Source organism: Delphinus delphis, chromosome 10 (assembly GCF_949987515.2).
Source record: "Delphinus delphis chromosome 10, mDelDel1.2, whole genome shotgun sequence".
NCBI lineage: Eukaryota > Metazoa > Chordata > Mammalia > Artiodactyla > Delphinidae > Delphinus > Delphinus delphis.
In genome coordinates, this window is record NC_082692.2 from 21,049,084 (window position 1) to 21,063,866 (window position 14,783).

At 45.4% G+C, this 14,783-nt stretch overlaps 1 protein-coding gene across 5 annotated transcripts; it reads left to right on the forward strand.

Annotated features, from left to right (window-relative positions):
• Positions 1–722: 722 nt before the first annotated feature.
• Positions 723–13,376, forward strand: LOC132432682 (butyrophilin subfamily 3 member A1-like). Of its 5 annotated transcripts, XM_069541090.1 has the most exons (11): positions 1,729–1,973; positions 5,264–5,353; positions 5,591–5,938; positions 7,378–7,659; positions 9,490–9,599; positions 9,642–9,690; positions 9,874–9,894; positions 9,982–10,008; positions 10,411–10,437; positions 10,886–10,912; positions 12,414–13,376. In XM_069541090.1, exons 1-11 carry the CDS (start codon positions 1,808–1,810, stop codon positions 13,115–13,117), a joined length of 1,851 nt encoding a protein of 616 aa, XP_069397191.1. In that variant the 5' UTR covers positions 1,729–1,807; the 3' UTR covers positions 13,118–13,376. The 5 variants fall into 5 exon arrangements, with proteins under 5 accessions (XP_059879386.1, XP_069397191.1, XP_059879384.1 ...); XM_060023403.1 differs by lacking the exon at positions 1,729–1,973 and adding an exon at positions 723–842 and having other exon boundaries at positions 9,490–9,690; XM_060023401.2 differs by having other exon boundaries at positions 1,730–1,973; positions 9,490–9,690.
• The last annotated feature ends 1,407 nt before the right edge of the window (positions 13,377–14,783 follow it).

The following is a 14,783-nucleotide window of genomic DNA, read 5'->3' on the forward strand; positions in this document are numbered from 1 at the left end:
GGAACAGTATCCACAGACTATCCAGAATCTAACCTCGGAAAATACAGAATCCTGCTGGCAGAGTAGAAAGAAATACGCGTGAAAATACAAACGTAGCACAAATAAGGCTCAGAAGGTGAATGAGGCTTCTGAGCAACACCCCAAATAAGAATTTTTCTGGAAAATGTAAAACATGCCAATCGGTCACCGGCAACACTGCTTTGGGAAATCTGAAAATTATGTTATTTGGTGATGGATCCGAGACCTGAATTTCAGAGGTGCTAAGAGGTGGAGTGGGTCTGGTTTTCTGTTCATACTCTCATTTGGCTCTGTTGTAAAAGATAAATCCTCCTCCACGTGCCTGTGTACATGCAAACAGATGTCAGCAAATAGCCACAGAAACATTTTAATTAATGCACATCTTCCTCTCTTCACATGTTAAAATCTTTTATTTCGTTACTCAGTAAGTCTTTTCTGATATAAAATAAATCTATTATCATATAGAAGATGTAAAACAGGTATATATAATGAAAGACTGATTATACACATACATATACATAAGTGGTTCAATTAGGAAAACACAGAGTGACACAGTGTGAGAATTAGGCTGGAATTTTTCTTCACCGTGTACAATCCAATACAGTTTCAGTTTTCATTTTAAACTTCCTCACTGGTTTCTGCCCAGCAACTGATGAGAAACACCCCTCTGAGCCAATCCAAAAACTAATTCTTCTACAGAATGACCCTGTTACTGCTTTTCCTAGTGAGCAGGCATATTTCTTTTTCCTTTCTTCCAGGTAACAGAGCCTCTATTGATTACCTTTATTCTGAGGGCTGTGATTTTCAGATGGGATAGCCAAGAGGTAAGTGTGGGAAAATGGGTAAAAGCCAGGACCACGAGCCCTAGAGGGAGAGAGGCTGAAGAGCTGAGAGTGGGCCTCCAGGGAGGCCCTCATCCAGAGAAAGGGATTGGTGCTTGTGTGTGAGGATGAGGGGGTGGAGGCAGCAGGACAATGTAAAGGCTAAAGACCTGAATTGGAAAATGTAAGGGAAGGAGACAACGTGAATGAAAAAACTTGCCAACTGCATGTTCTTAGGAGCTTACTGTGGTCAGAAAGGAGCAAAGGACTCTTATCTCTCTCAGTCATCTCTGGGAATCTGTTCTAAGAGATTTTAAAAAGAGATGTGCCTTAAAGATTTATATGTAAAGCTGTGCATTACGGAATTATTTGCAGTTACAAAAATCTGAACCAAGCTACATATACAAGAGTTGGAGAATGGATACAAACACACTGTCCAATCATAAAAGGGATTTTCATATAGTCATTAGGAATCATATTTTTAATAAAGAGTTTTTATTTCTAATTGTAACAAAACTGGATCGAATTTGGACATTTAAATTGTGTCTACATTTTGCAGTTGTAGATCTTACTTATGATGAACCGCTTTAAACATGAATGTTTGTGTTAATACCTGATTTTTTTTTTTTAGCAGTAATTTCTACAAGTGGAATTTCTGGGTCAAATTATAATTTTGACAATTTTCAGGCATTTAGTATATATCTATGGCCAAAATACTTCCAGAAATAGTTATATTCCCATGAAGCAAAGTATATGATTACCATCACAGATTATTTAAATTTTATTCCTTCATATTTTTCTCCATTTTGAAGTTGTCTATAATCAGGAACAAAACCCAATAAATATCCTAAAAAAATTAGTGAAAATATATTCCTCACTCTGAGGACAGCACTGAAATTGTTACCTATAGAATAATAATACTGTCCTCTCTCTAACAGCTTAGGGAGTAGTTTTGAAGAGCAGAGGATATGGTGAAAGGCAGTCTTTTGTCCGAGAGTTGTCCGGGTTTCAGGCAGCCTCCAGGGAATTCCCAGCAGCACAGATTTCTGCTCCCGGCTCCTCTTCCACCCACCCACCCGCCTCTGCGGGCCTTGTTCTCAAAGGCAGTTCCCGGTGCAGGTATCACGACAGCAGGTACTATGAATGCGGGCCTCATGCTGGTTTGTTTTGGGGGGATTGGTGTGAAGAGTTGGTATTTTATTTTTATTTATTTATTTATTGACATACAGTTGATTTACAGGAGTCGGTATTTTCTGAACAACTAATATGTTACAGTCACAATAATTATTTGTAACAATTTTTAATTGTTAAGTAAAACGTGAAAACTTTTAAAATTGAAAACATTCAAACGATTTTCAAAGTATAGGGGGCAAAGGACAAGTGTCTCTCACTCAATCTCTGATTTTCATTTTAGCATGTAGCCCTTCAGAACTCTTTTAAGGCGATCCCATAAAAATGTATATACAAATTTATAGCTTTGTTGTTGTTTTTTAATAGGATCATTAGTATTTTTCTGCAGTGTTCTTTTTGTTTAATATATCTTGATTATCTGAGTTAGTGACTGTAAATCACTCTTAACTGCCATATCGAATTCCCTCATACAGATGAGCCTTTATTTAACTAACCAGTCTCCTGTTAGTGGTTAGAGTGGCTGGTTAGGTTGTTTATCTTTTTTTTTTTTTTTTCCTTTTAAAAATAATGCTTCAGTGTCATCCTTACACATAATTCTCTCTGCACCCATGCAAGTGCTTTGCTGGACCAGATATCTGGAAGTGAAATTGCTGAGCCAATTATGTACGTTCTAAAGTTCCTATTTCACAATGTTTTATGAGTAACTGAAGTTCAGATAGGTTTTGTCACATGATTGAGATCACAAAGGTCGTGAATCATAGTGCCATGACTTACTTCCCACACCCTTTTTATTTCCAACACCTAACCTGTAGTGGGCCTGGCACACAGTGAGTGCTCAATAAACGTTTGTTGAATGAATGAAAACACACGGGTGAGACCTGGTCTTATTCCTAACTCTCCCATTCACTTGCCTTGGGATTAAGAAGTGGTAGGTTCATAGGAGTTCCCTGGCGGTCCAGTGGTTAGGTTTGGGCACTTTCACTGCCATGGCCTGGATTCAGTCCCTGGTCGGGGAACTGAGATCCTGTAAACTGTGCAGCTTGGCCAAAATTAAAAAAAAGAAGTGGTAGGTTCAGCCTCTGGGTGACCCAGGGAATCTGCCAGAATCTTGACCAGAGTCTGATGGAAGAGTGATTTGAACTTGGTGATGGCCATGGGTTGGGGCCTAGAGGAGACGGCAGTGTTGCTCCGCAGATGGGCACCCTGAGTCATTTGTTGGCATACCATTCCATCTGACGTTTTCAGGGAAGGAAAGAATACATGATGGGAGAAGGGAGGGGGCTACTTCTAGAGTTCTCAGTCCTGTCTTGGAGTAATCCACCTAGGCCGACTCTCAGGGTCTCTACTATTTAGGGACGCAGCCAACTCTGGGGTGGCTGGGATGGAAGCCGAGTTAGAACTCCAGTTAGAATCAAGCCTGGCTAGTTGGCAAGGGCCACACACTTCCCTTAACACAAAAGTTCACAGTGATCCCACAGACCATGCCTAAAAGGAGGTAAAGGTGCTTTTCTGAGCCAAGATACATTTGGAAACATTGGTCTGAGACTGGGGAGTTGCGGGGCCCTGCCTCTGAGCTGGAAGAACGCCAGCACTGCATAGAGGTCTGAGCTGTTGGGCTGCTGTGTGCTTCTCGGTTGACATATTTGCCCCTTCTGTGCAAGTGCACATACATCTCCGCCCCTAAAAGGCGCTTCTCTAGCAGTGCAAAGACCAAGGTAGGAAAATTATCCATTGCTGGTGAGCCCAGAGGCAGGCCATCTGCCGAGGAGCGTTGGTGAACACATGAGGAAAGGGAAGAAAGGAAAGGAATCACTTCCTTTCCAGAAATGTTTCTCCCCCAAAGAACAGGTGTTTCTCCCCCAAAGAACAATTTTTGGGGGGCCACGCATGGGATTAGCTCCCCAACCAGGGATCGAACCCAGCAGTGAAAGCGCAGAGTACTAACCACTGGACCGCCAGGGAATTCCCAGAACAATTGTGAAAAGAGTGCGTTAAGGAACATCAAGTTGCAACACTTGCATGTCCAGGACAGGCTTGCTCCTTGAAACCACTTTATTGAAAAATAGGAACAAACACATTAATATAGGCAAGGCCCAGTGGGACCACAAGAGGCCAAGCTCTGCTCTCTAAGCCAGACCAAAAGAGCACTGTCATTATGGAGAAAAACACTTATCCTCATAAATTCTCCGCCTCCCCTCCTCTCCATCCATTAGTTGGATGACCACCAACTAATCTGATCATCTAAAGTGAACTAAAATGCTAGTGAGTATTGATGGTTTAATATGTAACTCCTCATCCATTCACTCATTCAACAAATATTTACTGAGGTTTCCATGTGAACCACCACCATGCTACAGGCTTCTTACACATCAGGAAACAAAACAGACTAATATCATTGTTTTGTGGAGCTTACATTCTAGCAGGTGGAGACACACGATAAATGTATGAAATGTTCAGTGGTGAAAATTCAATGGGAAAAAGAGAGCAGATTCAGGGGGGTGGGAGCAGTTTGCCATAATTCTGTGGTCAGAGAAGGTCCCATAGAGGAACTGACTTTAAAGGAAAGATTTGAAGGAGGCAAGAGAGTGAGCTTGTGAATATGCAGGGAAGAGGGTTCCAGGTAGAGGGAAGAGTTGAGGTCAAGGTCCTCTGTCATGTCCTGGTCAAGGAGCGGCAGGAAGGGCAGTGTGGCCGGAGCAGAGACAGGGAGAGTACGGGAGATGAAATGAGGAGTGCAGGTCCTGGAGGACCATGCCAGCCACTGGAAGGACGTCAGCATCTGCTCTGAGTGAAATGGGAGCCACTGGAAAGTGCTGAGCAGAGGAGTGACAGGATGTGACTCAAGGAATGTTCTGGATGTTGTGTTGAGACTGTAGGGGATACAAGCAGAATCAGGGGACCCAGAGAGGAAGGTCCGGTATTAATCAGAGTGTGATGGTGGAGGCTTGGACCTGGCGTAGCTGGGGAAGTGCGGGCACGGGTAAAGATTCTGAACATGTTCAGACAGCAGAGCCAAGGATTTCCTGATGGGTTAGGGTTACTGTCTGTACACTTAACATACATACTTTTACGGGAGATTTCCCATATTGGAACGCAAAGGTGAAGAGACTCCCAAGCAGACATTTTGGCAGAGGAAGATCTTGGGTCATCACCCTAGTGATCCTGTGTTTCGCCCTGAGTTGGCCCTGTTGAGGTGAAGAATTCTGCGTGGAAACCTCAGAATTCCACGCAGAATTATCCATCTTCTTCCAGGCCGTATTTCTGCCTGACTCCTTGACTCTCTCTATTTGCAGCACAGATGAAAATGGCGCCGTCCCTAGACTTCCGTCTGCCCCACCTCCTTGTCTGCATCATCTTGGTCCAGCTGCTCACCTCTTGCTCAGGTAGGGAACGATGCTGCTTTTATGTATCGGAAGCAGACAATTACCTGTTAGTGCCCAGTCAGAACCTTTGACTGTTCATTCCTGGAAGTCCCATCACAAACTGAAAGTACACATGCCATTAAGACAAATGTCCTTCTGTCAGGATCCTGTTCCTCTCTAGGTTTTTCTGCCTGAGACACCCCCTTACCATCATGGCCCCAACTCCCTCTCATGGAGTTTCCCCCTTTTGCTGACCAGCTCAGTTTGCTGTGATTGGACCCCCTGGGCCCATCCTGGCCATGGTGGGTGAAGACGCTGAGCTGCCCTGCCACCTGTTCCCGAAGATGAGCGCAGAGAACATGGAACTGACGTGGGTGAGATCCAGCCTCAGGCAGGTAGTTTTCATGTATGCACAAGGCAAGGAAGTAGAAGACAGACAGACAGCAGAGTATCGAGGGAGAACTGAGATTTTAAGAGATGGCATCACTGCAGGGAAGGCTGCTCTCCAAATTCACAGCGTCAGAGCCTCTGACAGTGGAAACTACCTGTGTTATTTCCAAGATGGCAACTTCTACGAAAAAGCCTTGGTGGAGCTGAAAGTTGCAGGTGAGCCTCCGGATTTTGTTCTGAGCTCATTCCTCTGTGGGGCCTGGGGGCAGACACAGAGCTCATTCTCCAAATCCACCTCGCAGAGCTCCTGGTTGATCACCAGGTACTGCCTCCGCTGCCTTCCAACTTTGTTTCTCTGAGGCCCTCAGGAAAGATGCAGGTCTTCCTCCAGGAAGACTCCCTCCTGTACCCTATCATATCAAGTAGAGAACTCCCTCCTGCTGGTGGCCAGGGTCTAAGCTGGAAAGTGGAAGGTCGGGGATGAGAAGGATAAGAAAACATCTCCTCAGAGATGGTGTGCAGTGGTTTGGGTTCAGCTGCATTCCCTGTGGCTTCTGGCGCCCCACCAGGTACACCCTGCTGTGAGCCCTGGGAGGCTGACCTGTAGGGACAGCGTCTGTACAGCAACTGTTCTCCAACCCGAGTTCCCAGGAACACCCCTGCAGTTGTACCAGTTGACTTTAATCCTTGTTGCAGGAGGGGGAGTCCATGCCACGTGGGAACTGGGGGTCTCAGGAAGAGGCTGTTAGAGGAGACTTGGTACAGACTTTGGGCTTCTGTTAGGGGATTTGGGGCAGCGTTTATGGAAGTAGGCTTTGCTCTGGATTGGATGCTGCCAGGGAGGAGGGGGAGTGTAATTCTGTGGGTGGGTATCTTCATAAATCTTACCCAGGAGGAAGACTAGAGTGAAGCTAAAGCTGGGACTGGTAAAGGAGCATCATCACTCACAGCCAGGACAGGAGGATGTTTGGTCTTCGTTGTGTTTTGGACAGTGTTCGTGTTTTTCTCTATGTTCAGACATGATTGTTGTTGGTCTTGTTTTTGTCTTGACCCGTCATAGTGACAAAGGGCCCTTTGATGCTGACGTTCCATGAAATGGCTTGTGTTCCCCAGGAGAACACCAAGACCAGGCCCATGTCCAATGTCAAAGGTTGCATTTCTCTTTCTCAGAGCATTCCCTTGCACTGTGGCTTCTGGCTGAGTTTGGTCAATGGGGAGCCATAGCTGAAGATAGAGGAGGGGAGGAGGAGAGAAGTCCGGGTACTTATGCCCCTGGCTTTCTCCCTGCAGGGCCACCTTTAGCTGGCTGCGTGCTCTTCCCAAAGATCACAGCTCCTCTTATGAAAGTCCTCTCTACGTGACTCTCTCCTTTTAGGTCTTCAAAACGACTCTCTCCTTTTAGGTCTTCAAAACGGCTTCCTCTCCACCTCCCTTTGGGTTTAGGGGTGGGTGGTAACAGCTCTGTTGTTCCTGGCCCTGGGCTATTGCTCTGCCCCATATAGTTTTCTCCTCACAAATGACCACCCTTTTGTAAACAGCTTCTTAATGAAACCCTACTTTAATTATCTAACGTGGATGCGCCATACAGTTCCCGCTGAGACCCTCACTGATACTGGAGGCTCCCAAGAATTGAGGCTCATTTGTCCCTTCCACAGCTCTGGGTTCGGATCTTCACATTGAAATGAAGGGCCATGAGGATGGAGGGATCCACCTGGGGTGCACATCCACCGGCTGGTATCCCCAGCCCCAAATACAGTGGAGAGATGCCAAGGGCCAGAACATGCCAGCTGCGGCAACACCTCCAGCTACAGATGGAGCGGGCCTGTATGCAGTCACATCATCTCTAACGGTGAAAAGCAGCTCTGGAGAAGGGGTGTCCTGTATCATCAGAAATCCCCTCCTCAACCAGGAAAAGACAGCCCAGATTTCCATTGCAGGTCAGTACACTGCTTAGCCTCAGGTATACTGAGCTGTGGCTATTGGAAGAAGAAAGATGTGAACACCTGGAACTAATATAATATTATAAGTCAATTATACTTCAATTTTTAAAATTCCATTAAATGCACCTTAAAAGAGGCATATGTAAAATTTAATCTGTAGAAAATTTTAAAAAATGACAATTTAAACATTAACCAATTGAAATGTAGCATAGCCATATTAAAAAGAGAAAAGTATAAAAATAAATAAAATGAAATAAAAATGAATTTTAAAAAGGAAAAAAAGAAAAGAAAAAAGGAAGACGTGTGATTCTCTGTGCTGAGTTTGCAGTGAAAACGAGGCACTGAGCAGGGTTCCAGAGGTGTCTTCTTGCTCCGGGGATGTTTTTTTTTCCCTTGTTATAATGTCACAAGTATTTACTGAGCATTTCCTATGTGCCAGAAACTGTGACAGGCAATGGGAATTGGGGGAGAAGTGGTAAAGATCAAATCCTTAAGCAAAGACAAATGACAAAATGAGGGCAGGGGGAATATGTACAACTCATAATTTAGAGAAAGCACTAATCTCCTTAAAATATGAAACAAACCAGTAGAAAAAAAGCAAAGGATATGAATTATTCATTCACAGAAAAGGAATGACCTATGAAAGTGTCCAACCTCACTCAATAGAGAAATGTATATTAAAACATTTTCCACTTGTGAGACTGGCAACAAGATAAAACAAAACAAAACAGTGCTGGTTGATAAAACATTCTGATGGTAGGATTGTGGGGAGACAGTCACTTAGACATTTTTTGGTATACATAATTTGATATATTTTTGGTATGAATTGGCACAATTGCTATTGGGGGCAATATAGCAATATATATCCAAACTACCTACTTATTGATCCAAAATCCCACTTCTAGGAATTTATCTGACAGATATGCTTGCATGTGTAGAAAACTACCCATGTAAAAAGTTATTTCTTATGGCATTAACTATAAGAGCAACAAGTTAGCGGCTATGCAAATATCCATTAATGGGGAATTTTTATGCAATGGAATATTGCCCAGCTCTGAGAGGAAACACAGGCATTCTGCCTGTACTAATATGGAAAGATTTGCAAGATACAATGTGAACAGAACAAGCAAGACACAGAGCAGTTTATACAGAATGTTATCTTTGGAGTAAACAAGAAAAAATAAGAATACGTTTATATCTTTAAATTTAATATACTCTTGCATAGCACTCACTATGTGTTTATAATGCTTTATAAACATTAATTTAATGCTTTAACCTTATGAGTTAGGTTTTATTATTCTATTATTATTATTAATTTTATTATCACCCCCGTTTTACAGATGAGGACACCTGGAATAGAATGGTTAACTAATTAGTCCAAGGTCACACTGCTAGTCAGGTGGAGGAATCAGAATTTGAACCCAGGCCCCCCCAGCTCCCAAGTGCACATTCTTAGTCACCATACTAGGCTGATTAAATGAGTCTAATTAAAGGAGGCGGGCAGAGGAAGTGAAAAGGAGACTTGGGTGATGTTTTATGTTTTTTTAATTTGATATTTGAACCAAGTGAATATAACCTATTGTAAATTTTAATTAGAAAAAACTTGATTGCGATACTCAAGTATCACATTTACATGTGAGAGGCAGACCTTTCGAGACAAGTAATGGTATTTGCTATTGCTATAACTACAAACCCTTAGTAGGGTTTACTGCAGTCTTCCCTAAAGTTCTCTGAGAACTTAGGAAGAGGAAGATCATTTGACGGCAGGAGATAAACTCCATGAACCCTGTCCTGAGGGTGAGAGGCTAAGACTGGATCCCATTGCAGATCCCTTCTTCAAAAGGGCCCAGCTCTGGATCGCTGTCTTCGCGGGGACGCTGCCTGTCTGTCTGCTGCTCCTCGCAGGGGCTGGTTACTTCCTGTGGCTACAGAGGAAAGAAAAGGCGGCTCTATTCATGGAGAAAGAGAGAGCAGAAGAGGAAAAAGAAACAGCACGGGCAGAAAAAGAGCAGGAACAAAGAATAAAAGGTAACTGACCCCGAGAGGGAATCTAAGGCCTGTGCCTACAGGAGGGAGCCGGACTACCTCTCTGCATCCCCATCCTGTGCACCCAACCCGGCACTAGGTCATTTTTAAGGTTTATATTCTAGAGATCCTCCTCCTTCCATCCCCATAACAGTACTTCTTTTTTTTTTTCTGCTTCTTTTCCAGAGACACTCGAGTATGAACTCAGTAAGTTCTGATGCCCCCAGGGACCCAAGCTCATCTTCCTATCCCCCGCTGGGCCTCTTAATAACTCATCACCTTCTTCCATTGCAGAGTGGAGAAAGATCCAGTACATGGCTCGTGAGTGGCTCTGACATTTTCTCCAAATTCTCATCCAAGACTGTCTCTGCCTGAGTATTTTCCAGCCAGTTTCCTCAGCCACTAACTCTGCCCTGGGCTGAAGGAATGTTCCGGATCCTTTTTCCCAAGAAAAGAAATATGGGAGGCTGATTGGGGGGAAATGGTTGTTGGGGAGAAAGGAGGAGAGAATCATGAGTGTTTTGTTTGGTTTTTTAATGGAGAAAGGGGCCTTCATTCCCCCTCCCTCCCGCCCCCATTAGGAAGAGAGGGGAGGAGAGAGTTGAACGGCAGAGGGAGGAAGTAGGAAGGGTAGGTGGTCAGAAAGAAGGAGAGATGGGTGCAAAAGGAGGAGAAAGGAAATGACAGAGTTCAGTTGACGTGTCTGCCTTTCTTCCCTTGTAGGTGGGAAGAAGTCTCAGGCCTATCCTGGTGAGTGACCTGGATGTCCTCTGAGTTTCCTGGCTCATGTGTATAAGCATTCAAACCTTTTCCCTGCTGTGTGACGCATTGGCATTCCCAGTAGGAATACTCGGATCTAACCAAGAGGCTCATTTTCTGTGAGGAATACCACCCCTGCTTTTCTGCAGCCTCAGAGAGGCCCTTCAGATACAGCATCTGGGCACTTTCAGCCACTCCCCACCCAGCTGGCACACAAGCACGCAGCCTACTATAGCCTGGCCATGTCACCTGCAGCCCCAGCGTGATGAGGAAGTCCACCATCTTTGAGACCTTTTATGCCTAACCTGTCAGAGCTGTAGAGGAAGGAAGCTGGCTACTGGAAGAGACTGAAGGGACACAGAAAAGGCTTATTGAGGAGAATGGGTAAGGGAAAGATCAGAATTAATGACCTTTCCTTATTGTGTCTCCTTTCTTTCAGAGTGGAAGAAGGCCCTCTTCCAAGCTGGTGAGTGAATCACTATGTCCCCTAGGACAACAACCCGAGGGACCATATTCCCTTTTTCTTCTCCAAGTCTTGAGATTCTGGGACAAGTCCCCATGACTGGGAGAGTTCCGGGCAGATGACTTGAGGTCTCGATCTCAAGGCCGTGCCCATCTCCCATGCCCTGCCACTGAGAGCCCAGAGAACCAGGGAGAATTGCTCTCCTGGGCTTCTGTAGACCTTTATGGGAAGGAAGAGGCATCAGAGGTGGAGCTGAGGGGAAGGACAGGCAGAGCAAACTAATACTACAGGGAGAGCGAGGATGCAACGTGACCAAGGAGAGAGAGCAATGCTCAGAGATCTTGTCCTTTCCCAAGCTCCGTATGCCACCTCCTGTCGCTGTGTGTCCTCAGGTCACTTGATGTTTTGAGCTTCACTCTCCTCAATTTTAGACGATGATTGTAATTCCTATTTATGTGAGATGAGGTAAAGACTAAATGAGCTCATGAATGTGTATTTTGTCAAAAAAACAGCAAGAAAGAGATGGTATATTCAAAATGGGTGGTTGAAGAGGGTTTAAAGAAGGAACTATTTACAAAGGCAAAAAAGAGAGTAAAGGGAAACCGACAAAGGAACATTCTGTCCCCCAGGACTCACAACAGTGGGGAGCTGTCACCACCCCTGGGCCTGAAGAGATAGGGAGAGGGTGCAGCCCAGAGGAAGCTATAGCTCAAGGAGAGGGCTGCCTGAGAAGAGTCATCCTTTTGTTAGAGCATCACCATCTGAAGCTGGCAGGGAAGAAAGGGGGAAGAGTAAATGCTGTGCCTCTCTTCTTTCTCCTTCCAGTCTTCAGCTAGTACCTCCCCTTGGCCAAATCCAGCAGGTGACCAGAGGCAAGAGAACCCAGTGACACTGTCCATAGAGGACAGATTCCCGGGGCCCAGAAGAGGGTGGAGCAAGATGGAGAGTGGGTCTGGGAGCACATAAAGCCCCCAACATGGCCCTTAGCACAGAAAAGGCCTGGCAGCTTTTATAAGATCAGGCCACTTCCTCCATGCCCAGCCCTGAGCCAAATACACAACATGTATTTTTATCCCCATTTTTCAGTTAAGAAAGTTGAGGCTTAAAGATATTATATAGCTTAAGTCTATGGGAAAAGAGAAAAGGAAAAGACATTCAGTTCATGAGCAGTAGTGCAAGGATTGAAATTTAAACCTATGTGCCTATGAAGCACAGGTGGGCAGAGTCATTTCGGGGAGGGAAACAGGAAAAAGGTAGAAGGAAAGAGCCAGCTCCAGGTGTCAGTTAAGAAGACCCTGACCCTCATCACCCTCCTCTTTCCCACTGAACTTAAGACCCCTGATGGCTTTCTTTTGGTATTGCTAAGGGGGTCACATTCAGGGCAGGTTGGGGACACCCAGCTCTGGACTTGGGCTTCTTCAACCAGACCCAGGCCTTGAGGGCTGAGGCTCTGAGATCTAGGGACAATGACTGACCCATGACCCCATCCCCAAACTTTCTGCAGCAGATGTGATATTGGATCCGAACACAGCAAACCCCATCCTGCTTGTTTCTGATGACCAGAGGAGCTTGCAGCGAGCAGACAAACGACAGAATCTGCCAGACAACCCCAAGAGATTTGATTGGCATTACTGTGTGCTTGGCTGCAAGAGCTTCACGTCAGGGAGACACTACTGGGAGGTAGAGGTTGGGGACAGGAAAGAGTGGCACATCGGGGTGTGCAGGGAGAACGTGGAGAGAAAATGTTGGATTAAAATGACACCCGAGAATGGCTTCTGGACTATGGGGCTGTCTGATGGGAATTACTATCGGGCTCTCACTGACCCCTGGACCAAACTGAAAATTGCCAACCCTCCTCAAAAAGTGGGGATTTTCCTGGACTACGAGACTGGTGAGGTCTCCTTCTACAACGCCGCAGATGGATCTCATGTGTACACCTTCCCGCACACCTCCTTCTCTGGGCCTCTGTGGCCCGTTTTCAGGATTTTGACCTTGGAGCCCACTGCCTTGACCATTTGCCCAGCATTGACAGGAGTGGGGCGTTCCAGTGTTCCTGACCTAGAGCCTGACCTTTCTCTGGAGACCCCCGTGGCCCTGGACTCAGCTGATGAGAATGGGGAGCCTCAGGCTGAAGTAACGTCCTTGCTTCTCCCTGCCCAGCCTGAAGCCGAGGGCCTCTTCCCTACCAGCAACAAATCACAACCGTAAAATACCAAAGACACACACTGTGTGAAGCACTTCACTAGTATTCATACAATTATTTATTCCATATGGACAGTTGAGTTTGATACTGCTTTATTGTCTCCTTTATATGGAGAAAGAAACCAGGGTGCAGAAAAGTGAATTCACTTCCCAAAGGTCACTCAGCTAGTAAATGACAGCTGTGATTTGAATATAAAACGTTTACGGATGACGTAAGTGTACTGGGGGTTGTGTCAAAGCTTTAAATAAATGTTCTCCTTTAATCCTCACAGCAACCCTGTGATAGAGCCTCATTGCGCAAGTGTGGAAACTGAGGTAGGGCCGAGTTAAGCGACTTATATAATTCATCAGTTTGTGCTGCCGGGGGATGTTTGGCCCCTGCCCCCCACCTCCACCCACCCTCTACCCGCTGGCCTGTTTTCCAGCCCGACTGCCCCTCTGGGGAAGGGACCATGAGCAGCCCTGAGTGTCCCTTCCCAGGGCCCCCCAGGGTAAGGATCACTGTAGGTGTCTATGGAGGCCACACCCCACTGGGTTCCTTCAAGGTCAACAGTCAGAGCCATAGGTCCAGCGCTTCCGTGGATTGGCTCTGCCGGGTGAGTTGGTCCAGAGAATGAATTCACAGTGACTGCATCACACAGGACTGCAAAGGGACTAAAGGCCAAAATCTTAACTACTAAAGGGCATGAGTACCACCACCGCCCCACCCCCTCTCCACCTCCCCACCCCCCCACCCCCACACCCCGGCCAATGTGGTAAGTAATCCTGGAGCAGAAGCAGTCCTCCTAAGTTTAAGGTCTCTAGAAAGCCTAACTTAATACCTAAAGACTGCCTGTGGAACAAGAATTTGGGAGGAATGAAGCTAGATGAACTTTAGCAGTATTTTGATCACACTGTAGAGTCCATCTCCAGGAAAGGGATATTTCCACGCCTGATCAGTTACTGATGTTAACGAATGTTCCTTGCAGCTGACGGGTACCCGGCAGAAGTTACTCTTCATTATCATCACTATTTTGTTCACCAGTGTATCCCCTCTACCGGGCAGTTGAGGTCTTGCACACACCTGCGAACTTCCCTCGGGGAGGAATCAGAACCAAGACAGAACACCCATATCCAGTGCAAATCAAAAGTAGATTAGTGATAGACGTTTATTAAGCACAAAAGCACAAACCGATCGGGGCTTCACCCAAAGAAGGGTGAGACCCCGAGTCTTGTACAGGTGTGGTTTTTAAATCCCAGGGTAACAGGATGTTCGTTCTAATTTTGAACTATTGGGTCGGCCATCTGGAACCCAGTGTCTTCCTGTTCACATTATGCTGGGAAGCAAAGCTCAATTTCACAGCAGCCGAGTCAAGCGGTTAGCAATAAAAGCCGTTACAGTACAAACAGTTTTAAACCAAAACATTTCATCATTAATTCCAAGTATTACAATCGAAACTGTACGTTCTGGGACAGCGTGTCCCGTCACAGGGCGTGTGGTTGTCAAGTTACCTTTGTTAAATAAATGTGTTAATAATCTTCACTCTTCAACTGAGCATTTTCTAGATTTTAAGCCCCTACAGTTTACTCACCACAGTTTCACAATTTACCTCACTGCAACATTTTCACAAAGTCCTTATTGTATTAGTTTTCTATTGCTGCCATAATAAATTACCATAAATTTTGTGACCTA